Source organism: Capra hircus, chromosome 16 (genome assembly GCF_001704415.2).
Source record: "Capra hircus breed San Clemente chromosome 16, ASM170441v1, whole genome shotgun sequence".
NCBI lineage: Eukaryota > Metazoa > Chordata > Mammalia > Artiodactyla > Bovidae > Capra > Capra hircus.
Window position 1 is genome coordinate 66,546,171 of NC_030823.1, and position 25,087 is coordinate 66,571,257.

A 25,087-nucleotide genomic window follows, 5' to 3' on the forward strand; every position below is an offset into this window, starting at 1 on the left:
AGGCATTAATCCATAGTGGTCTGTGTGGGGAAGAACATTTTTAAAAACTTTTTTTTTCATATTTTATTTTTGGAATATAACTGCTTTACAATATGATACTAGTTTCTGTTGTACATCAAAGTGAATCAGCTGTATGTACACAGGTGTTTCTTCCCTCTTAAGCTTCCTTCTCACCCTCCACCTCCCCTCATCCCACAAGTTAAGATCATTACAGAGCACCGAGTTGAGCTCTCTGTGCTACACAGCAGGTTCCCATCAGCTGTCTGTTTTACCCGCATTAGTGTATATATATGTCAGTGCTACCCTCAGTTCATCCCATCCTCCCCTCCCCTCTCTGTGTCCACACATCCGCTGTCTACTGATCTCTAGGGTTTGCAAATATGTCCCCCTAGAGTGTATCTGTGTTTTGTTGAGGGCTCCACTGCCTCTTTAATTGCTGCCTCCTTTTATGATGTACTCAAGATTGCCACAGCAGGGAAAGCCATCTGAGTCTCTATTCCTCGCCTGAAAATAGATTGATCTGTACAATTTTTCTAGATCCCATATACATATATATTAATATATGATGTTTTTCTCTTTCTGACTTACTTCACTCTGTATGATAGACTCTAGGTCCATTGTGAGAAGAGGAATTTTTAAAAAACCATCCATGTAGGATTTGTAAGTCAGCGTCTAATAACTATGATTCAAATCTAAAAAAGTATAAAAGGTGAAAATGGCTCTTTTCCAGCTTTATTTAACCAATCACGGAGAGAAACTCAGTTATTTCTTTCCTTCAGATACATATCTTAAGCCTGCTTCACACCACCAAAAAATAGCTTAGCAACTTAAAATAGTGGTCAAACTAAGTTGTATACAAATGCTCTTCTAATTTTGGCTCTATTATCTTTTTAGCCTGAGTGTTTCAGGGGAGTGGAGGGAAAGGAGAGGAAGGGATGCTGAAAGGGTGTAAAGAAAGGGCCCCAGCTTGAGAGTGCAAGATGAGTTCAGCTGTTTCCGAAACTGGGTGAACTCTAGGTTTGTTTATATCTTTAGACCTCAGCTTACAAATGTGCACAAAGTCTGTCTAGGTGGTGATTATGACTGCTTCTTTTTTGTGATCTTAAAATAGAGCCTGAATGGCTCTTTATTTTTTGCCACCAAAGTGGTGAAACAATGGAAAAATAACAGCAGACTGTGAGGACACATTATTGCTTTTTTGTAATGCAGCATGTGAAACTGGGCTAGCCAGTTTTCTGGTCCTTAAAATAGTTTTGTACTTCCCAATCATGAAGGGGTAAAATAAACTACATTATGCATTGTGTCTCACTTAAGTACACTGTGTGTGTGTGTGTGTGTGTGTGTGCACGCGTGCGCGTGCGCACATATGCACATGTGCACGTATGCGGTGTGCTTTCAAAATAACCAGATAAGGGAGGCTGGTATACCTAAACAGTGCTGTGCTCTCTCTTCTTTATCTCCTCCCGGCCCTAGTTGAGGTGCCCATTTTATGACTTCTGGACCTCTCTGCTGGTTACTCCTCCCTTCTCAAATGCCACCCTTTTCCGTTAACAGTTGTATGCTTACTTGTTTATCTGTTGCATTTATATTACTGAACTGTGATGTGGACTAATTTGTGCCCCTCCCTATTCATATGTTAAAGTCCTAACCACCCCCACCCAGGCCCTGAGAATGTGACTGTTTTTGGAGATTAGGTCTTTAAAGAGACAACGGAGTTAAACGAGGCCCTCAGGATGGGCCCTCATCAAACTGACTGGTGTTATTATGAGAAGGGTCTTCCCTGGTGGCTGAGACAGTAAAGAATCTGCATGCAATGCAAGAGAGCTGGATTTGATCCCTGCATCAGGAAGATCCCCTAGAGAAGGGTATGGCAGCCCACTCCGGTATTCTTGCCTGGAGAATTCCATGGACAGAGAAGCCTGGTGGACTATGGTTCATGGGGTTGCAAAGATTTGGACACTCAAAGAAACACCAGGGGAACGTGGGTGCAGAGGAAAGAACATGTGTGGATTCAGGGAGAAGATGGTATCTTCAAACCAAGAAGAAAGGCATCAGAAGAAGCCAAACCTGGGACCTCCCTGGTGGTCCAGTGGCTAAGAATTCACCTTCCATGCAGGGGTCATGGGTTCAATCCGTGGTTAGCGAGCTAAGACCCCCACATGCTGTGGGGCAAGTAAATCTGTGTACTGCAAGTTTTGATCCCTTGCAGTCTAGAGCCCCTGCGCCCACAAGAGAAGCCAGAGCTACAACTAGAAACTCTCACGTACTGCAACTAAGACACAGGAAAGCCATAAAGCCCCACACCTGCTGGGCATTTTGATCTCAGTCTTCTGGCCTCTAAAACTATCAGAACATAAATTTCTGTTGTTTAAGCCATGTAGGTTGTGGTGTTTTATCCCAGTAGCCCTAGCAAGTGAATACAAAGCATCACTTCCACTGTGTCCGCTTTCTCTGCCTGGGCTGTGGTTTCTTCTGTAGAATGGCAGAATGAGGTGGAAAGAGAATTTGGTACGAGTTAGAGGGTCAGGATTCTAGGACCAGCTCAACATTTGAAGCCGGACGAGCTGGGAAACATTTCTTAGTCTTTCTGGAAGTCAGTATTCTCTTGTAGAGTAAATGAGGGCCCATCTGCCTCAGTTTGAGTTGTCAGTGATTTTTAAACTGATTTTAAATACTCACCCTTTATTTCTAAAACGGCAATAGCAATTCCTCTCTTATTATGAAGGCAAAACAGGATGATATATAAAAATCACTTAGCACAGCATCACTGGCATCTAGCAAATGTTTAATGTGAACTTTGAAGATTAAGTATTTAAATTAGTAATTGCTGAGATATTTTCCAGCTTGTCATTCCAGGTTCTATAATTAGGTTCTACTTCTCCTTAACTGTTACTCAACGCCGAACCTCATCTGTGGTTTAATCAGTTTTCCCCTATACTCGGTACAAATCCCCAAGTTTGTTCATTTATCCTTTAATAAATATTAGTTGAGTGATCACTTGAGGTCCAACAAGAATACAGGGAGAAGGAGACAGAGTTTCCCTCTTGTTGCTCAATACCCTCTAAATCATGGCAGTAGCGTACATAATCCTGTGGTAAGAGGTATCTAGGAGAAATACAGGGTCCTAACCACGTAGATAAAAGAGCCGGTTTACTTCAGAGAGTGAGTTTATGCAGAATCCTGAAGGACAGGCAGAGACTCTGCTGTGCTGAAGGCATGTGGGGGAGGGAGTCCTTGGTAGTCCAGTGGTTAAAACTCTGTGCTTACACTGCCAAGGGCCCCAGGTTTGAGTCCTTGATCCAGGAACTAAGATCTCACAGACCATGCATAGCAAGGCCAAGAAGGTATGTGGGAGGGGTAGGAAGGTTTTGGGCGGCATTTTGGGGTGACTGGGTAGCACTGATAAGAGCCTGAGATGGGAAGGGCATCTCCACTGTGGCTGTAGCTTGCTATTCATGACCTTTTCCCACAGCACATGTTTTCATCCTCCCCTTTCTAGACATTTGGGCCCTTTCCTGGTTTCAAATATCAGCTCAGTTTTTTGCCTTCTCCAGCAAGCCTTGTCTGTTTTAAACCACAGAAATCTTTCTCTGTTCTGAAACTCTAGGAGATTTTCCGTATAAACTTGTCTGAATAAATAATGAACTCTCAATAATGAAAATTTGAGAGACAAAGAAGCAGAGTCAGTGGTCTAGGAATAAAAATAAAGAGTGGAAAAAGTCAATTCAAAAGGAATATTGTGGACGAACATCAGTGAGGGAGCAGGTATCTCACTGCAGGGCCCAACCGGCACAAACCATACTCTTGGTTTCCTGGCTTGAGAAATAGACCCAGTTCATTAATCTGTGCCTTTGTATCTGGTGGCATGCTTTTCCATTTCCTTGGAAATGGGAGAGTTATTTTAACAGATTTTGTGCATGTGTGTGTGTGTGTGTATTTATGTAATTTTGGGCTGCACGGTGTCTTTGTTGCTGCACAGGCTTTCTCTTGTGAAGGGGTGCAGGGGATACTCTTTGCTTGTGGTGCGGGGGCTTCTTGCAGTGGCTTCTCTCGTTGAAGAGCACAGGCTCTAGGCGTATGGACTTCAGTAGTTGTGGTGCATGGGCTTCGTTGTTCCAGCGCATGTGGGATCTCCCTGGACCAGGAATTGAACCTGTGTTCCCTGCATTAGCAGGCAGACCGTTATCCAACGTACCATCAGGGAAGTCCTTGTATTAAAATTAGGGTTCAGCCTAAGAGACAGGCTTCCCAGGTGGCTCAGTGGTAAGGAATCTGCCTGGCAGTGCAAGCAATATGGGAGACACAGGTTTGATCCCTGGATTGGGAAGATCACTGGAGAGGGAAATGGTAACCCTCTCCAGTATTCTTGTCTGGAAAATCCCACGGACAGAGAAGTCTGGTGGGCTACACTCCATAGGGTTGCAAAGAACTGGACATGACTTAGTGACTTAGCACACTCACACAGCCTGAGAGACAGTTCTAATTTAAAGCAGCTCATTTACTTAATTCTTACTGTTTCTTCATTCTTCTGTGCGTGTTGGTGATGTCTAACTCTTTTCTTAGCCTAGGTTTTAGGAAAGCAACAGCAAAGTAATTTAAGGATTTAAAACTTTACTGATGTCTTAGTAACTGTGTGTGTGTGTGTGTATTTATATTTATGGATGATGATGGAAACAGTGATGAACTATCCTTAGTCCTTTTAGGACATGTTTCTATATCCAGAATAATGGAGAAAGCTTTGAATTTGGAAGCAGATAAATCAGAGTTATATATATATATATATATATATATATACACACACACACATATATGTATGCATATGCTGCTGCTGCTGCTAAGTCGCTTTAGTTGTGTTCAACTCTTTGTGACCTCACAGATGGCAGCCCACCAGGTTCCCCCGTCCCTCGGATTCTCCAGGCAAGAACGCTGGAGTGGGTTGCCATTGCCTTCTCCAATGAAAGTGGAAAGTGAAAAGTTAAAGTGAAGTCGCAGACACATACATACAATTTTATAGATCAGAAATAGCAGTACTTTTTAATCTCAATTAAAACTCATTTTTGAGTATGACAAATACACAGTCTTTATAGAAAAGATGTTCTTCAAACTTGCCTATTTGAGTTTCTTAGAAATCTTCATAGAGCCAAACCAGTCTCAGGAATTTGGGAGAAAGCATGTTTCATAACTAATAATAACAAATGATACGTTTGTATACTTATGACCTGCTAGGTACTGTGCATAATTGTTGACATACATATCTTCAATTCATCCTCCCATTGCCTCTGTGAGGTGTGGGAACCATTTCTCCCATGTACAGATAAAGAAACTACTATAATTGTGTGGAGGCTCCACAAACTGCACCCATATAGGACAGTAAACTTAGTCAGTATTGTGTGTGTTCTGAAGGCTCTATCCGCTGTCTGCTCCCCACCTCTGTCCCTCTCATTAGGTCTCTTTAGTCCCTAAGACACAACAATCTTGAAATTATACCAGTTAATAGGCCCTACTGTGGTCTTTCAGTGCTCACATGAAAGGAAAAGTCACATGTCTCTCACTTTTAAATAAAACACTAGAAATAAGGTTAAGCTTAGTGAAGAAGGCATGTTGAAAGTTGAGATGGGCCGGAAGCTAGGCCTCTTGTGCCGGAGTTAGCTTAAGTTGTGAAATGCGCAGGAAAAGTTCTTGAGGAAATTAAAAATGCTACTCTAGTGAGCACATGAATGATAAGAAAGCAAAACAGTCAGCAGCCTTCCTGCTGATATGGAGAAAGTTTCAGTGGTCTGTATGAAAGATCCAGTTAACTACAAAATTTAATTCAGCCAAAGCCTAATGGTGAGCAGGGCTCTAACTCTCTTCTGTTTTATGAGGATTTAGAGAGGTGAGGATACTGCAGAAGAAACGTTTGAATCTAACAGAGCTTGGTTCTTGAGGTTTCAGTAAAGAAGACACGTGCGAGGTGAGGCAGCAAGTACTCATGTAGAAGCTACAGTGAATTATCCAAAGGCTCTAGCTAAGGTAATCACTGAAGGTGGCTAAACAATGGATTTTCAATGGAGATGAAACGACCTTCTATTGGAAGAAGATGCTATTTAGGACTTCAATAGCTAGAGAGGGGAAGTCATTGACTGGCTTTAAAGTTTCAAAGGACAGGCTGATTTCACAGTTGCATCTTGTGATTTTAAGTTGAAGCCAGTGCTCATTTACCATTCCAAAAATCCTAGAGCCCTTAAGAATCTACTCTGCTGTGATCTATAAATGGAACAACAAAGCTTGGATGAAAGCGTATCTGTTTACAACATGATTTATTGAATATTTTAAGCCTACGATTGAGACCTACTTCTCGAAACAAAGGCCTTTCAAAATACTACTACTGTTCATTGACAATGCAGTTATTACCCAAGAGCTCAGACAGAGATGCAATTAATGTTGTTTTCATGCCTCTTGACACAGCATCCATTTATTTGACTCAAGTCTTGTTCTTTAAGAAGTAAATTTTATATGGCAATTGCTGCCTCTGATTGGTCTGGGCAAAGTCAACTGAAAACCTTATAAAGGATTCTCAATTCTGGATGCCATGAAGAACATTTGTGATTCATGGAAAGAGGTCACAATATCAACATTCACAGAAGTTTATAGGAAGTTGATTCCAACCCTCAAGGATGACTTTGAGGGGTTCAAGATTTTGGTGGAGTAAATAACTGTGGTGGAAATGCTGAGAGAACTGGAACTAGAAGGGAGCCTGAAGATGTGACTGAATTGCTACAGTCTGATTGATGAAACTTGAAAGGATGAGGAGGTGCTTCTTATGGATGAGCAAAGTATTTTCTTAAGGTTGTATCTACTCCAGGTGAGGATGCTGTGAAGACTGTTGAAATGACAGTGAAACAATTAAGATATTACATAAACTTAGTTGGTAAAGCAATAGCAAGGTTTGAGAGGATTGACTCCAATTTTGAAAGAATTTTGCTCTGGGTAAAATGCTCTCAAATAACATTGCATGCTACAGAGAAATTGTGCTTGTGAGGAAGAATTAATTGATGCGGCAACCTCCATTGTTGTCTCATTCTAAGTAATTGCTACACACACACAAAAGAAATTGCCATAGTCAGCCCAGCCTTCAGAAACCACCATCCTGGTCAGTCAGCAGCCATCAACATTGAGGTGGGACTCTCCACCAGCAAAAGATTATGACTCGCAAAGGCAAACTATTCAATATTACAGTGATCAAAGTATGTGCCCCCCACTAGTGCTGAATAAGCTGAAGTTGAATGATTCTATGATGACCTACAAGACCTTCTAGAGCTAACACCAGAAAAAAATGTCCTTCTACCTCAGTTGGTAAAGAATCCACCTGCAATGCAGGAGACCCTGGTCTGATTCCTGGTTCAGGAGTATCCACTGGAGAAGGGATAGGCTACTCACTCCAGTATTCTTGGACTTCCCTTGTGGCTTAGCTGGGAAAGAATCCACCTGCAGTGTGGGAGACCTGGGTTCGATCCCTGGATTGGGAAGATCCCCTGGAGTAGGGAAAGACTACACACTCCAGTATTTTGGCCTGGAGAATTCCATGAACTGTATAGTCCACAGGGTCACAAAGAGTTGGACACGACTGAGTGACTTTTGGAATGCAAAAGTAGGAAGTCAAGAGATACCTGGAGTAACAGGCAAGTTTGGCCTTGGAGTACAAAATGAATCAGGGCAAAGGCTAACAGAGTTCTGCCAAGAGAATGCACTGGCCATAGCAAACACCCTCTTCCAACAATACAAGAGACAGCTCTACACACGGACATCACCAGCTGGCCAATACCAAAATCACATTTATTATATTCTTTTCAGACAAAGATGGAGAAGCTCTATACCATCAGCAAAAACAAGACCAGGAGCTGACTGTGGCTCAGATTATGAACTACTTATTGCCAAATTCAGACTTAAACTGAGGAAAGTAGGGAAAACCACTAGACCATTCAAGTATGATCTAAATCATATCCCTTATCAAAATTCTCCAAGCCAGGCTTCAGCAATACGTGAACCGTGAACTCCCTGATGTTCAAGCTGGTTTTAGAAAAGGCAGAGGAACCAGAGATCAAATTGCTAACATCCGCTGAATCATGGAAAAAGCAAGAGAGTTCCAGAAAAACATCTATTTCTGCTTTATTGACTATGCCAAAGCCTTTGACTGTGTGGATCACAATCAACTGTGGAAAATTCTGAAAGAGGTGGGGATACCAGACCACCTGACCTGCCTCTTGAGAAATCTGTATGCAGGTCAGGAAGCAACAGATAGAACTGGACATGGAACAACAGACTGGTTCCAAATAGGAAAAGGAGTATGTCAAGGCTGTATATTGTCACCCTGCTTATTTAACTTATATGCAGAGTACATCATGAGAAATGCTGGACTGGAAGAAACACAAGCTGGAATCAAGATTGCCAGGAGAAATATCAATAACCTCAGATATGCAGATGACATCACCTTTATGGCAGAAAGTGAAGAGAAGCTAAAAAGCCTCTTGATGAAAGTGAAAGTGGAGAGTGAAAAAGTTGGCTTAAAGCTTAACATTCAGAAAACGAAGATCATGGCATCCAGTCCAAGCACTTCGTGCGAAATAGATGGAGAAACAGTGGAAACAGTGTCAGACTTTATTTTTTTGGGCTCCAAAATCACTGCAGATGGTGACTGCAGCCATGAATTTAAAAGACGCTTACTCCTTGGAAGAAAAGTTATGACCAACCTAAATAGTATATTCAAAAGCAGAGACATTACTTTGCCGACCAAGGACTGTCTAGTCAAGGCTATGGTTCTTCCTGTGGTCATGTTTGGATATGAGAGTTGGACTGTGAAGAAGGCTGAGCGCCGAAGAATTGATGCTTTTGAAGTGTGGTGTTGGAGAAGACTCTTGAGAGTCCCTTGGACTGCAAGGAGATCCAACCAGTCCATTCTGAAGGAGATCAACCCTGGGATTTCTTTGGAAGGAATGATGCTGAAGCTGAAACTCCAGTACTTTGGCCACCTCATGCAAAGAGTTGACTCATTGGAAAAGACTCTGATGCTGGAAGGGATTGGGGGCAGGAGGAGAAGGGGATGACCGAGGATAAGATGGCTGGATGGCATCACTGACTCGATGGACGTGAGTCTGAGTGAACTCCGGGAGTTGGTGATGAACAGGGAGGCCTGGCATGCTGCGATTCATGGGGTCGCAAAGAGTCGGACACGACTGAGCGACTGAACTGAACTGATGATTATACAGTGGAAGTGACATATAGATTCAAGGGATTATATCTGATAGAGTGCCTGAAGAACTATGGACAAAGTTTCGTGACATTGTACAGGATGCAGGGATCAAGACCATCCCCAAGAAAAAGTAATGCAAAAAGGCAAAATGGTTGTCTAAGGAGGCCTTACAAACAGCTGAGAAAAGGAGAGAAGCTAAAGACAAAGGAGAAAAGGAAAGATATATCCATCTGAATGCAGAGTTTCAGAATAGCCAGGAGAGATAAAGCCTTCCTCAGTGATCAATGTAAAGAAATAGAGGAAAACAACAGAATGGGAAAGACTGGAGATCTCTTAAAGAAAATTACAGATACCAAAGGAACATTTCGTGCAAAGATGGGAACAATAAAGGACAGAAATGTTATAGACCTAACAGAAGCAGAAGAAAATAAGAAGAGGTGACCAGAATACACAGAAGAAGTATACAAAAAAACCTTGATGACAAAGATAGCCATGATGGTGTGATCACTCACCTAGAGCCAGACATCCTGGAATGCAGAGTCAAGTGGGCCTTAGGAAGCATCACTACGAACAAAGCTAGTGGAGGTGATGGAATTCCAGCTGAGCTATTTCAAATCCTCAGTGATGATGTTGTAAAAGTGCCACATTCAATTTGCCAGCAAATTGGGAAAACTCAGCAATGGCCACAGGGCTGGGAAAGGTCAGTTTTTATTCCAATCCCGAAGAAAGGCAACGCCAAAGAATGCTCACCCTACTGCACATTGCACTCGTCTCACACGCTAGCAAAATAATTCTCAAAATTCTCCAAGCCAGGAATCAATAGTACATGAAGAGAGAACTTCCAGATGTTCAAGCTGATTTTAGAAAAGCTAGAGGAACCAAAGATCAAATTGCCAACATCCACTGGATCATAGAAAATGCAAGAGAATTCCAGAAAAAAATCTTCTTCTGCTTCACTGACTATGCTAAAGCTTTTGAGTGTGTGGATCACAACAAACTGTGGAAAATTCTTCAAGAGATGGAAATACCAGGCCACTTTACCTGCCTCCTGAGAGACTTGTATGCAGGTCAAGAAGCAACTGTTAGAACCAGACACAGAACAGCAGACTGGTTCCAAATTGGGAAAGGAGTATGTCAAGGCTGTATATTGTCACCCTGTTTATTTAACTTACATGCAGAGTACCTCATGTGAAATGCTGGGCTGGTTATCCAGCACTAGTTGGAATCAAGATTGCCAGGAGAAATATCAATAAACTCAAATATGCAGATGATAAGACCCTAATGGCAGAAATAGAACAGAAACTGAAGAGCCTGTTGATGAAGGGGAAACAGGAAAGTAAGAAAGCTGGCTTAAAACTCAACATTCAAAAAACTAAGATCTTGGCATCTGGTCCCATCACTTCATGGCAAACAGATGGGGAAACAATGGAAACAGTGAGACTTTATTTTTTGGGCTCTAAAATCACTGCAGATGGTGACTGAAGCCATGAAATTAAAAGATGTTAGTTCCTTGAAAGAAAAGCTATGACCAACCTAGACAGCATATTAAAAAGCAGATACATTACTTTGCCAACAAAAGTCCATCTAGTCAAAGCTATGGTTTTTCCAGTAGTCATGTATGGATGTGAGAGCTGGACCATAAAGAAGGCTGAGTGCCAAAGAATTGATGCTTTTGAACTGTGGTGTTGGAGAAGACTCTTGAGAGTCCCTTGGACTGCAAGGAGATCAAACCGGTCAATCCTAAAGGAAATCAGTCCTGAATATTCACTGGAAGGACTGATACTGAAGGTGAACCTCCAATACTTTGGCCCCCTAATGCAAAGATCTGGCTTGTTAGAAAATACCCTGATGCTGGGACTGATTGAAGGCAGGAGGAGAAGGGGATGACACAGGATGAGATGGTTGGATGTCATCATCTACTCGGTAGACATGAATTTGAGCAATTTCCGGAGTTGGTGAAGGACAGGGAAGCCTTGTGTGCTGCAGTCCATGGTGTCGCAAAGAGTCTGACATGACTGAGCAACTGAACTGAATTGAAAGGCTGAGATGGTAGTTAGCAATAAAGTATTTTAAATTAAGGTTTGTATATTGTTCTTTGGACACAATGCTACTGCACATGTAATAGACTCCATTACAGTTTAAATATAACTTTACTATGCACTCGGAAACCAAAGCATTTTTTGTGCTTAGTTTTATTGAAATACTGCCTTTTTTGCAGTGGTCTGGAACCAAACCTGCAATATCTCTGAAGTATGTCCATGATTGGGCTTCCCTGGTGCTAAGACAGTAAAGAATCCACCTGCAATGCAGGAGACATGGGTTTGATCCCTGGGTCAGGAAGTTCTCCTGGAGAAGTAAATAGCTACTCACTCCAATATTCTTGCCTGAAGGATTCCATGGACAGGGGAGCCTGGAGGGCTACAGTCCGTGGGGTCCCAAAGAGTCGGACACGACCGAGTGACTAACACCTTCAGTTCACCTTCACATGTCCATGATAACCCCTTGTTTCCCTGTTTCCCATAATTCTAGGCAGGGAAAAGTGTTAGTCAGTCCTGTGTCTGACTCTTTGCGATCCCATGAACTGTGGCTGACCGTACTTGTCTGTCCATGGAATTCTCCAGGCAATAATACTGGAGTGGGTTGCCATTTCCTTCTCCAGGGGATCTTCCCCACCCAGGGATTGAACCTGGGTCTCCTGCATGGTGCAGATTCTTTTAACCACCAGAGAAGCAGAGAATGACAAAACCTTCTAGTCTGTGGGTATTTTTTTTTTTTTTTTTACCTTTCCAAGAGAAGTCCATCTCTCCTGCCAACATGACTAACAGGGTTTTGGACAGACCACACACTATGAAGCATTCGCTGAAAGCCAACAGTTACATCGCACAGGCAAGTGTGTGTTGAAAAGTGTATCTGCATTTCCCCCTCATTAGTGTTCAGGAAGTATCTAATTACAGGGGAGGAGGGGAACGTAAAGAATAAAAGAAACTATGAGCTTCATATTTGTTGCTTCAGACTTAAAAGACTGTACACTCACCAAGATTGGTTATTCAGCATAATTAGTAAAAACAACCCTCCCCTCCACCCCGCTCCCCCATCCCACTCCAAACTGCTGTTTTATAAGCATTCATGATAGTGGTTATGCAAACTAGTTGCAATAATGTTTCCAGGCTATGCTAGTTGCAAGGGGTGCGGTGGGGGAGGGAAGGGGGGTGGCATTTTCTCAGTGTTTAATGTGGCTGGGTGGACAGAAATGTCATAATTTCACAGAAACTGAAGATATCTATTGCTACTATTAACAGTGTAGGGAGGTAAAATGATGAATGGGTGCCTATTTGTAACTGGAACAGAAAATGTCATCACTGTCTGGCAATAATAACCAATGTTTTTTTTTTTCGGAAGAAAGTGAACCTTACCCAACAGTTTTCCCATATGACTGATGTTGCTTCTCTAAGTTTGGAATGAAAATTGTATGTATAAATTGCACCTATTCACATATAGTGGACTTTTAAGACATATTTTTTATTTTGAAATAATCTAAGTTAAGAAACAGCAAAAATTGCCATTTCCATATATTCATTACCCAGATTTCCCCAATATAATATCTTGTATTGTTCAGTTGCTAAGTCGTATCCGACTCTTTATGACCCCGTAGACTGTAGCACACCTGGCTTCTCTGTCCTTCACTGTCTCCCACAGTTTGCTCAAACTCATGTCCATTGAGTCAGTGATGCCATCCAACCATCTCATTCTCTGTCCTCTGTGGTCCCCTTCTCCTCCTGCTTTCAATCTTTCCCAGCATCAGGGTCTTTTCTAATGAGTCAGCTCTTCACATCAGGTGGCCAAAGTATTGAAGCTTCAGCTTCAGCATCGATCCTTCCAATGAATATTCAGGGTTTATTTTCTTTAGGATTGACTGGTTTGATCTCCTTGCTGATCAGTAGACTCTAAAGAGTCTTCTCCAGCACCATAGTTTGAAAGCATCAATTCTTCGGCACTGTCTTCTTTATGGTTGAACTCTACATCTGTACACGACTACTGGAAAAACCATAGACCTGGGCAGTTAGCTATTGTATGCATGTTGCCTACTTTTGGCTTTAATATGGAGAGAGCCTCTATCTAGGTCCTGATGCAGGATACAATATTGACAGAAGTGGTAAAGAGTTAGGTGGTAAGCACAGGGGTTATGAATGGAGTTGCTAGAAATGGAAAGAGGAAATAAAGTTACTGAAACCAAACTTTGGGCACCAGCAACAAATTTCCTCTAAACATTTGGAGTACTAACCTCACTCCTTCTCAGATTTCACTGGTTCTGATTTTTTTTCTTTTAAAATTAGAGATGGATATTTAACATCCTTTTACATTAAGAATTGTTAGGAATGACAAAGAGGGACATCAAAAGAGAGTACCCAGTACTATTCTGTGAATTTCCTTCATACATAAACCTGAAATTATGTCATATTTATCCATCCATCCACCCATCTATCCAACAAATATTTATCCTCAACCTACTATATTTTAGGCGCAGCACCAGGCAATAAAGATGGATAACTCTATGAACAAGATAAATATGGTCACTGACTTTATGCGTCTTTAGTTCTCTCAGGGAAGGCAGACATTGTATAAGTGGAATGAAAGACTTGAAAAAGAAGTACAAGGTACAAGTGAAACCAGGAACAGGCAAACCAAACATACTCTGAACATCATGAAAGTCTTCTCAGAGGAGGTGACATTTACGCTGAGTCTTGGAGAGTGGCTGAGCTATATCTAGGTGAATCGTTGTTGCTCCATAGCCTTGCATGATCTGCTCCTCCCCATATTTCCAAACTCATCATGAGCCACTTTTGCTCACCATTCACCAGCCAGTGTTTTCTCTCAGTTCCTCAAACGGCCTGCCTGGAACTCTAAATTCTAAATTCACTCCTCCTCACCCTCTATAGTTGCTCCTCTGCTGAGATCAAGTTCCCAGTTATTCCCTAGTTTCACTTGCTTGTTCCCATCATTTTGTACAGCACTATTTCTAATCACTTAAACTTTCATTTAATTGCTTTCAAATTAAGCTGGAACTTCAGAATGAACAAATCATGTATTTTAAATAATCAGCATTAAAAGTTGAAATTTAACATGAATATGTTTTTAAAACTCTTAACACATAGCTAAAATGAAAAACATTCCTTTTTTAAAATTGTGAATGTGTGTAGTACTGATCCAATTAAGAAAACAAACAGTAGCCGGTGGCATTTTGATTATAAATAGTACAAAAATAATTTTAATTTTCCATAATTGCAATAAATTTCTCATGAAGTACTTGGGAAATGCAAAAAAAAAATCCTGGAGTTTCCTAATAATTACTCACAGAATAAATTTGAACAAATATGGAAAGTAAGCAGTAATAGCAGAATATGTTTATCCTTTTCTAAGTGATGTGTGTATAGCCACACGTATAAACAATTAGGGAGCTCAATCTGCACAAGTCCCCTTGGGTAGAATCTTACTTCCTAAGAGTCATATCCATCATCATTTAAATCTTGTAAATGCATCCAAGAAAAGGCTTAACAATAAGGACTGTTTATTTTGTAGGTTTTAAAGAAGCTAGAGTGCCAAAGAAGACTTTTGAAGTGTGAAGAGATTTCTCGTAATTGAAACCAACATGTCATTTATAGATCCTTATCAACACATTATAGTAAGTCATTTACTGCTTATATATTCTTCTGGGAGGGGGTCAGACATACTTTTGCGCATGAGTATCGCTGATGTTTCTTGTTAAGTGTCAGTTACAAATTGGCACTTGCCATGGGCACTTGCCATCTACCTACCTCTACAAGTATTAAATCATGTGCTTCTGCTGAGACCTTCAACCACCCCCTGAAAGGAGTTCAGGGTAGAGAGTATAAATGAACCAGGTAATGGCACCCCACTCTAGTACTCTTGCCTGGGAAATCCCATGGGTGGAGGAGCCTGGTGGGCTGCAGTCCATGGGGTCACGAAGAGTCGGACACGACTGAGCGACTTCCATTTCACTTTTCACTTTCATGCATTGGAGAAGGAAATGGCAACCCACTCCAGTGTTCTTGCCTGGAGAATCCCAGGGACGGGGGAGCCTGGTGGGCTACCGTCTATGGGGTCGCACAGAGTCGGACATGACTGAAGTGACTTAGCAGCAGAGAGTCTAAATGTGCTGGAGGTGGGGCGGTGGGGGGGGGAACTGGCAGAATAGGTCTTTAGATAGATATTTTCAGGAGCCCATTTTATGAGCCTGATTCTTATATCTTCCATGTCTAGAAAAGCATTAAAATCCTTCATGGTGGCAACTGCTCCTTGTGACTAACAACACCTTCACAAGACTAGTAGAAACCTTCTGGAAAATACGTGCTTGATTGCATGTATTCACCCTTCACCAAAATCACATATACACTGACCTCTCTGGAGCAGATTCTTAGAGCTATCTGAGGTTCTGTCTCCTGGGTTGCAATCCTCATTTTGCCCCAAATAAAACTTAACTTGCAGCTTTCTTTTAAGTGGACAAAAATATAAAAATCTATGAAAAATCTTACATTTTTAAATGAAAATTATGTGAACTTACTGTGGTTCAAATAAGGCAGAATCTGTAATAAAACTAACTCATCTCTTCTTTTTATCACTGTAAGTTTCCAGAAAAGAGGGATGCGAAGGGGAAAATGCCAAAATATCTGAAATAGTATTGAATGTTTATGAAACAATAAAAAGTGTAGTTCAGTTCAGTTCAGTTCAGTCACTCAGTCGTGTCCGACTCTTTGCAACCCCATGAACCGCAGCACACTAGGCCTCCCTGTCCATCACCAACTCCCGGAGTCCACCCAAACCCATATCCATTGAGCTGGTGATGCCATCCAACCATCTCATCCTCTGTCATCCCCTTCTCCTCCTGCCCTCAATCCTTCTGAGCATCAGGTCTTCTCCAATGAGTCAGCTCTTCACATCAGGTGGCCAAAGTACTGGAATTTCAGCTTTAGCATCAGTCCATCCAGTGAACACCCAGGACTGATCTCTTTTAGGATGGACTGGTTGGATCTCCTTGCAGTCCAACGGACTCTCAAGAGTCTTCTCCAACACCACAGTTCAAAAGCATCAATTCTTCGGTGCTCAGCTTTCTTTATAGTCCAACTCTCACATCCATACATGACCACTGGAAAAACCATAGCCTTGACTAGACAGACATTTGTTGGCAAAGTAATGTCCCTGCTTTTCAATATGCTGTCTAGGTTGGCCATAACTGTTTTTCCAAGGAGTAAGCGTCTTTTAATTTCATGGCTGCCGTCACCATCTGCAGTGATTTTGGAGCCCAAAAATAAAGTCTGACAGTGTGTAGTTCTCGCTTATCAATTGTCAACCTGCACTCTTCATATGAAATAACAGAGGGAGAAAATAATTATTGGATTAAGGACTATACTTTGGTGTGCATTTTCAAGGTAATTAATTTTGTAAACTATCCTTTAGTTAGATATATTGTGTGTGCTCAATTTCTTAGTCATGTCTGACTCTTTGTGACCTTATGTACTGTAGCCCACCAGGCTCCTCTGTCCATGGGATTTTCCAGGCAAGAGTAATGAAGTGAGTTGCCATTTCCTATTCCAGGAGATCTTCCCAACCCAGGGATTGAGCCTACACCTCCTGTATCTCCTACATTGGCAGGCAGATTTTTTACCCCCAGCACCACCTGGGAAGCCCAAGATATATTTAAACAAACTCTTTTCTGCTTGGGTAATTTTTAGTAAAATGTTGAGTATTTCAGATTTTAGTGTGGAACTTTCCAAATTCCATTAGAAGTGTACTCTCTCTTCTGATTATAGAAGTAGAGGAGAAAAAGTTTCTTTGCTAAGTTTAACACTTGAGATCCAGTTAGATTTATATGGACTAGAAATAGTTTTTATGGATATTAAGGAATAATACAAAGCCTCATTTCTATTTAAATTGAACCATTCTTTTCTTACCCAAAGCCTCACAAGCTGCCATCCTCTCTCTCCTGCTTGGATAGCAAGGATTAATGTACTGTAACTTTTTGTAGTTCTTTCTTCCATTCACAACTTGAAACATTGAAAACTATATTCAGCTTTTCTACTTCATAAAGGTCTCATCACCAAGGACCTCTTTGCTGCTGAATTAAACAGATTCTTCAGGTACCCCTCACCCCATCTCTGCTGGTCATTCTCTCTTCTTAAAACTCCTGAAAAAGTTTTTTTTTTTTTGCAAGCTTGTTTTAATGTTTGATTTTTTTTTTAAGAACTGAAACATAAGATATATAAAGTGCATAAATTTTAATTGTTCAGCTTGATGGATTTTTGCACATGTATTTCACCCATGAAACCATCATCCAGATAAAGGTGTGCATTAAAAGTACCCTGAAAGAGTTGCTCATGTCCCTTCCAGTCTATAAGCTCCACAAAACTAACCAGCTATTTGTCTTTTCTTACCAAAGATCAGGTTTCCTGTTCTTGACCTTCATTAGATGCCTGCATTCCATTCTTTGTCTGTGAGATTCATTCATGCTGTTGTGAGTAGCAGAATTCCACACTTTTACATTGCCGTGTAGTATCTCATTGTTTGAATACTGTGCTCATGCGTGCCAAGTCTGACGCTTTCATATCTGACTCTTTGCCACCTTGTGAATGGTAACTCACTAGGCTCATCAGTCCATGGGGATTCTCCAGGCAAAAATACTGGAGTGGGTTGCCATGCCCTCCTCCAGGGGATCTTCCTGACCCAGGGATCGAACTTACATCTCTTAAGTCTCCTGCCTTGGCAGGTGGGTTCTTTAACACTAGTGCCACCTGGAAGCCCTGAAAACAGCAAAGTTATCTAGTCCACTGATAACCCTCATGCCCTCACTAAATGGCAGTGGTACCTTTGCTAATCAGGCAGTGTATGATTTGGCTTCTTTTCAGTTCTATTGGTCTTTGTTTGCCCCAATACCAATCCACTTTAATGTCTATGGCTTTGAAATAGTAGTGTAAATCCTCCAACTTTTTCTTCTTTGAGATTTCTTGTCTTTTTTTAGAGTTCTGCATTTCCATATAAGTTTTGAAATCACTTTGTCAACTCACACACACACACACATACATATGCTTGGATTTTTATTAGAACTTAAATTATTTTGCAAGTAATTTAGGGGAGAGATGACGTGATAATAATATTGAATCTTCCAATCCATTTCCAATGCATGAAGCGTTAGTCTCTCAGTCATGTCAAACTCTGTGTGACATTATGGACTGTAGCCCACCAGACTCCTCTGTCTGTAGGATTTTCCAGGCAAGAATATTGGAGTGGGTTGCCATTCTCTTTTCTAGGGGGTCTTCCAGATCCAGGGATCGAACCTGGGTCTCCTGCATTGCAGGCAGATTCTTTACCGTCTGAGCCACTAGGGGAGTCTTCAATGCATGAAACTAACGTTAAACTAATGTTCAACTAGAAACGAAAATACTAATGTTGCATTTATATGGAAATTATTTTTTCAGATGCAGTGAACTTACTAAATTTCTTTATTAATTCTATTAGTTTGTAGGTTCTTTTAGATTTTTAACTTGCACATTCCTGCTATTGGTGAATAACTCATTTTATTTCTTCCTTTTCAATTTTTAATGTTCATTTATTTTTCCACTTTACTGATTGTAGACCATCTATATTAGGTATAGCTTAGAAGTTTGAAAATATTTTATTTTCATAATTGTTCATTTAAAAGAATTTTATAAATTTTATTATGATTTTTTTGACATATAGGTTAAACATTTATTTCTTAATTTTCAAACATTTGGTAATTTTTTTGTTTCTCTTTGTCATTAATTTCTAATCTCATTCCTTTCTGTTCAGAGAATATACTCTATAATTTTTGCTGTTTCAGATTTTACATGAGATGCCCCTGCACATTGTCTGTTCTGGTAAAGGTTCCATATACAACAATGTGTTTCATATTCAACTTTTGCTTTATGAATTTTTAAGATATATTATTAATGCATATAAGTTTTGAATTGTATATCTCTCTGTTTAATTGATATTTTATCATTATAATAGGTCTTTTTTACCTTATTATTAGAGGCTGAATTTTTACTTTGTCTTTTATTAAAATAATCCCTCTTAGTTTCTTTGATAAGTGCATCCTTTCACTTTCAGTTTATATTTTCCTTATATTTAATGTGTGGTTCTTATAAAAAGCATATAACCAAGGTTCAATTTGAGATAATCTTTGTTTTTTGAAACAATATCCTACATTCCTTCTAGCATTATGGTTTTTTATAGATGAATTTAAACAATGAAGGTAGGTTCTTTTTAACTGGTTTTCCATAATGATGACATTTCTATATTTTTTGTGGAAATTAGTTTTTTTCCTCACTCTACCATCTCAAGATATATGGATAGTTTCTTTAACTCAGAGAATACAATCAAAGTGACATAAACGCTTTGGCACTTGAATCTGAGAAGAAAGATAAGGTTAAAGTGTATAACCCTGAGCTTGAGACGAAGACCAATGTTAATTCTAAATCTTAACATTCGGACTTTGAATTCACTCTGACTCCAAATCTATTTTAATATATATTTTTTTCTGAGCACTTATCATCATTTATTTTATTTTTTAATTTTTATTTTTTTGGTTGCAGCTGGTAGAATCTTAGTTCCCAGACCAGGAATTGAACCTAGGCCCTTGGGAATGAGAGTGTTGGGTTCTAACCGCTGAGCTGCCAGGGAATTTCCTTTATCATAATTTATTGAATGCCCATTGTGTTCTAGTCCTGGTCGGTAGGGACTGGGAATCAAAATAATCCCTGAATTGAGCTTATAGTGCATATTGGTGCTCAGTCACTTAATTGTGTACAGATTGAGTTTATATCTGGCAGACAAACAATCTATAATAATCGTAACGACTCTGATAGGAGACAATGAAGATTACTCTGGAGATATACAACGTGAATAACTAATAACTGGAATCCTTCTGGAATTCTCTGAGAAAGTGACATGTAAGTACAGATCTGGAGGTTAGGAAAAGAGCGAGAAAATGACTGGATTGGAAAGGGCATGTGTGACCTAAGTAGTCTGGAGGTAAGAAAGTACATGCCATTAGGAAATGAAAGAAGTTAGGTATGGTTGGATGTTTTGAAAAACATTATTACAAATGACCTTCGCTTTTCTACCTCATTTGACCAGGACTTGCTATTAACGCCTGTGCAGTCCCACAGGTCTCATGGCAGTTGACCATATTAACTGGCCATTTAGTTTCTCTCTCTTTTTTTTTTCAACAAGGGATAACATATTTAAAATCAAACTGTATCTGGATAGTTTAAGGCTCATTTCTGTCATCTTTCCTTGCAGATTTTGTTAACTATAGCCAAATATGTAGATCATAATAATTCTCTCTCTCTCTCTCTCTCTCACTTAGTCATGTCGAACTTTGTGATTCTGTGGACTGTAGCCCACCAGGCTCCTCTGTCCATGGAATTCTCCAGGCAAGCCTACTGGAGTGGGTTGCCATTCCCTTTCCAGGAGATCTTCCTGACCTAGGGATCGAACCCAGGTCTCCCATATTGCAGGTGTATTTTTTGCTCTTGGAGCTACTAGGGAAGCCCAATAATTACCTATATGGCACCTTAATGTGATGAAATGTGCCAAAGCCACATATTAGTATCACATTTTTCTTGACCTCCCCCAGCATCAGAATTGGATGCCCCATCAACATTCCAGTGTATAGCCCTTTTCTTTTTAAAAAACATTTTATTGTATATTGAAATATAGCCAGTTAACAATATTATGATAGTTTCAGGTGGACAGTAAAGGGACTCAGCCATACATATACATGCATCCATTTTCCCCTCAAACTCCCCTCCCATCCAGGCTGCCTCATAACATTGAGCAGAGTTCCCTGTGATTGTATAGTCCTTTCAAAACAGAGGATCCTAAGAGCTTTCTGGTATTATTCATGCTTGTTTTTGTTACGTGTTTTTAAAAACAAACAAACAACTATGTACGTTTGTGTCTGTGTGTAAATTGCTTTTGTGACAAAATTTCCTGCCTTAGTTTTCACAGAAAGATACTTTTCACAATATACAGGTAAGTGCACTCAACACAGAACAATGTCATTAAAAAGGTAAGATGTGGAAAGCCAAGCCAACTTACTTGTAGTGAAGGGTGCCAGATGGGCCAACGCAGTTTCAGCTGCCTCAGGGCAGTGAAGATTGGACTCATCTTCACCATACCTGTGATGCAGGGACATGTTGGAGAATCCTGTGGGCTGATACAGCAAGTTCTCATTTTCAGTGGTGCCAGCTTTTAAGAATGGAGGAGAAAGTGGAGTAACACATCTATGACAGAATGCAATGTCCACAGGTCTAGAGTTGTTCTGAGGTTCTGTCCAACCTGAAGGCTCTTTATGTCTCCACAGTCTATTGAAGTTGTGCTGGATCAGGAAGATATCAGTGTTGCAAAGATAGATCAAATATAAAATATTTATTAAAAAATTTCTATCTTTTTACTCTGAAGGGATGAGTCACTTCCCTGGAGTGAAAAAAATCCAGAGCTCTTCCCACCACCTATTAGCAATGGAGGGCCAGGGCCCCACATCCACAGAAAACTGAGGTTGTGTCCACACTGAGGTCAACCACCTGGGTATGCGAGCATGACTGCCTGCTAAAATACAGGGACCTTTGAAAAAGGTCATTGTAGGATGCCTGGAAATGTTACCAAAAAAGTACAAAGCTATTATTCTAGATTATTATGGTAACATGGGGGGTGGGGGAAACCACCGAGTAGGTCATCAAAGAGCTAGTGTTTTAGAGCCAATTTCAGACTTCAGTTACGTGCTCTTGAGCACTTAAACTTTTAGCTGCTTCACATGTAGTGTGAATAGTACCTGTATGTCTGTTCCACAGGGCTTTGTAAATAATGAATTGTACATAAGTGTTCTTTAGAAACTTAATGAGGTGAGATATTTCCAGAGAGCAGCAGGAGGTGAGATACTGCTGCTGGGAAATCAGAAATATAAAGGTGACAAAACTATTACAGAAATACAAGTACAGTGCACAGAGGGATAATGAGGTTTATGGCAATAGCATATTTTTAGTGAGCACTAGCCAATTCTAGCAAAGTGAGAAAGAGGACGGTTAATGATAAGCTTCTGCTGTTTTTCTGATACCAGCCATTCCCTGCCGCAAGCCTTTCATTTGAGGCAAAAATATGTGCATTTAAAGTAATGTCCCTATTTCTGCTTCTTCACCACAGAGCACAGGCTGGGAATCCCTAGAAAGTCACCAGGCTTACTTCTTAGTTCTTGAATTTTGATTTGGTTCTTTTTCAAAACTTCTGAGCCTTTTAAAAAAAAAAATATATATATATATATATATATATATATATATATAGTTTAATATAATCATACTGAAGTTTGACTTCAATTTCCTTAAACATGGTAAGTGTAGTTTCACTGTTTCATGGAGAGGACTATTTCTGTGTCTGTTGATTAACTGTGCTGGTTTGTAGTCTTGGTGTGATACCTCCTCGTGTTCCTAATTACCTTTGATTTTGCTGAACATCATTATAATGAAAAATCATCTCTAGAAATAATTCTTCAGAATTTCATTGGTTTCCATCAGGCTCCTCAGGAAACTAGCCGTCTGGGATAAAGGTAATCCCAGTTTCAGGCTACTTGTTCTCTGGGTTTCCTGAAGGACACTAAATCTGGCTGACAGTATGGGGAAGGGGGCATTGTACAAAGTTATTCCTGTGGCGCAGTCTGTGAGTTTTAGGCTTGAAACAAAGGAGTTGTTTACTAGGTTCTTTATCCCTAGATAAAGGGCTTCCCTGCTGGCTCAGATGGTAAAGCGTCTGCCTGCAATGCTGGAGACCCAGGTTCGATCCCTGGGTCAGGAAGATCCTCTGGAAAAGGAAATGGCAACCCACTCTAGTACTCTTGCCTGGAAAATTCCATGGATGGAGGAGCCTGGTGGGCTACAGTCCACGGGGTCGCAAAGAGCTGGACACGACTGAGCGACTTCCCTTCACTTATCACTTATCCCTAGAAGGCTCCTGATCCCTCAGCTTCTCAGCCTCCTCCTCTTTGGATCAGCAAATGTCCTGTGGTCAAACTGTGCTCATCCCTGTGTTTCTCTGCACTTCTTGATCTCTCTCATGGGAATTAAGGATTCCTATCTTGTTAGTTCTTTGTTACTGTAATACAGTCAGGATCTCTGATTAGAAACAGAACCAAAAGGAGATAGATAGTGTCTTAATTTGTTTGGGCTGCTTCCCTGGTGACTCTGATGATAAAGAATCAGCCTGCAATGCGGGAGACCTGGGTTCGGTCCTAGTGTTAAGAAGATCTCTTGGAGAAGGAAATGGCAACCCACTCCAGTATTCCACTTTAGTCTTCCACTCCAACCCACTCTAGTATTCTAATATTCTTACCTGGAGACTCCCCATGGAGTCTCTTCTCTTCCCGACAGAGAAGCCTGGCAGGCTACAGTCCATGGGATCGCAAAGAGTTGGACACAACTGAGCGACTAATAACAGGCACTGCGCAATGCTACAGCCTGGTTGGCTTATAAACAATAGAAACGTATTGCTCACATTTATGGAATCTGAGACGTCCAAGATTGAGACATGAGCATAGTTGTATTTGATGAGGGCCTGGTTTGTAGCTGCAGTGTCCACTTTGTGGACGGGGCAAAGCATCTCTCTCAGTTCTTTCATAAAGGCACTTATCCATTCATGTTTTTTATTTTTTTTTCCTTCCCAAATGTCCCATCTTCTAATACCATCATCTTTGAGGGTTTAAATGTCAACATGTATTTTTGGGGGACACAAACAGTCAGACTATAACAGATTGATCTAGCCATGGAGATATATTGTGAAGAATTGCCTTATGAGGTTATGGAGACCGAAAATTTCCATATCTACCATCAGCAAACGGGAGATCCAGGACAGACAGCAGTGTAATTCAGTTCAAGACAGGAGATAAAATGAAATGTCTCAGCTCAAGCAGTGAGAGAAAAAAAAAAAGGCAAATTCTTCCTTTTATTCTTTTCAGGCTCTCAACAGATTGGATGATGCCAACCCACTGGAGATGGCAATTTCCTTTCCCAACTCCAGTGATTCAAGTACTCATCTTATCCGCAGACACCCTCAGAGACACACACAGAAACGATGTTTAATCTGGGCACTTTGTGGCCAAGTTGACAAATGAAATTAAACATCACAGTTACTTTTAGGAAAATGCTTACTTACCTCGTAAAACCTCATTCAGTTTTTATTTATTTTCTGTGGGAAGTGGTAACTCAGATTATTTAGTCTCCCACCATCACAAGTGGAATTTAACGTTTTCCTTTTACTCTAAATCCGTGTGCTTCTAGATAATTCCAAGGTAATCATATCGTCTTAAAAGATTTCCACAGATGGTAAAATTATCCCCCAAACTTGACATTCAATATTGCCGTGTGTGAAATTCTAATGTTGGAATCTGGGTTTGTAACAGGGGATCCTTGAGAAATCCCGTGTAGTTGGTAATATTATAGTTGCCATTTTACAGATGAGGAAACTGTGGCTGCAAGGGGTTCCTGGACCTAGTTCCAAGATGTGTGTGAAGGCTTCTCCACATCAACAAACAATTCTTGGACACTAGCAGAGTGACCAAGAATTCAACTCAATTCTATGATTATAAAATGCATAATTATATAATTATAAAATTGTTATGACAATATATGTATATTTGATTATCTGCATAACCAAATATATATATATATATATTTCTTATAAATCATAGCACTGCAGGGGTAGAAAATGAAGATGGAAAGGGCAAAACACTATATTGTAAATACCTTTCTGACTTTTGCCTGTGTCTTTTAGATATTA

At 40.4% G+C, this 25,087-nt stretch overlaps 1 protein-coding gene across 1 annotated transcript in view; it reads left to right on the plus strand.

Moving 5' to 3' along the window:
- Nucleotides 1-25,087, plus strand: part of PLA2G4A (phospholipase A2 group IVA) — a 163,775-nt gene that overhangs the window by 13,257 nt on the left and 125,431 nt on the right. Inside the window, exon 2 of the mRNA XM_005690990.2 lies at nucleotides 14,807-14,909. Coding sequence (XP_005691047.1) covers nucleotides 14,877-14,909 — 33 coding nt within the window. The 5' untranslated portion in view covers nucleotides 14,807-14,876. The remainder of the gene's footprint in view (nucleotides 1-14,806; nucleotides 14,910-25,087) is intronic.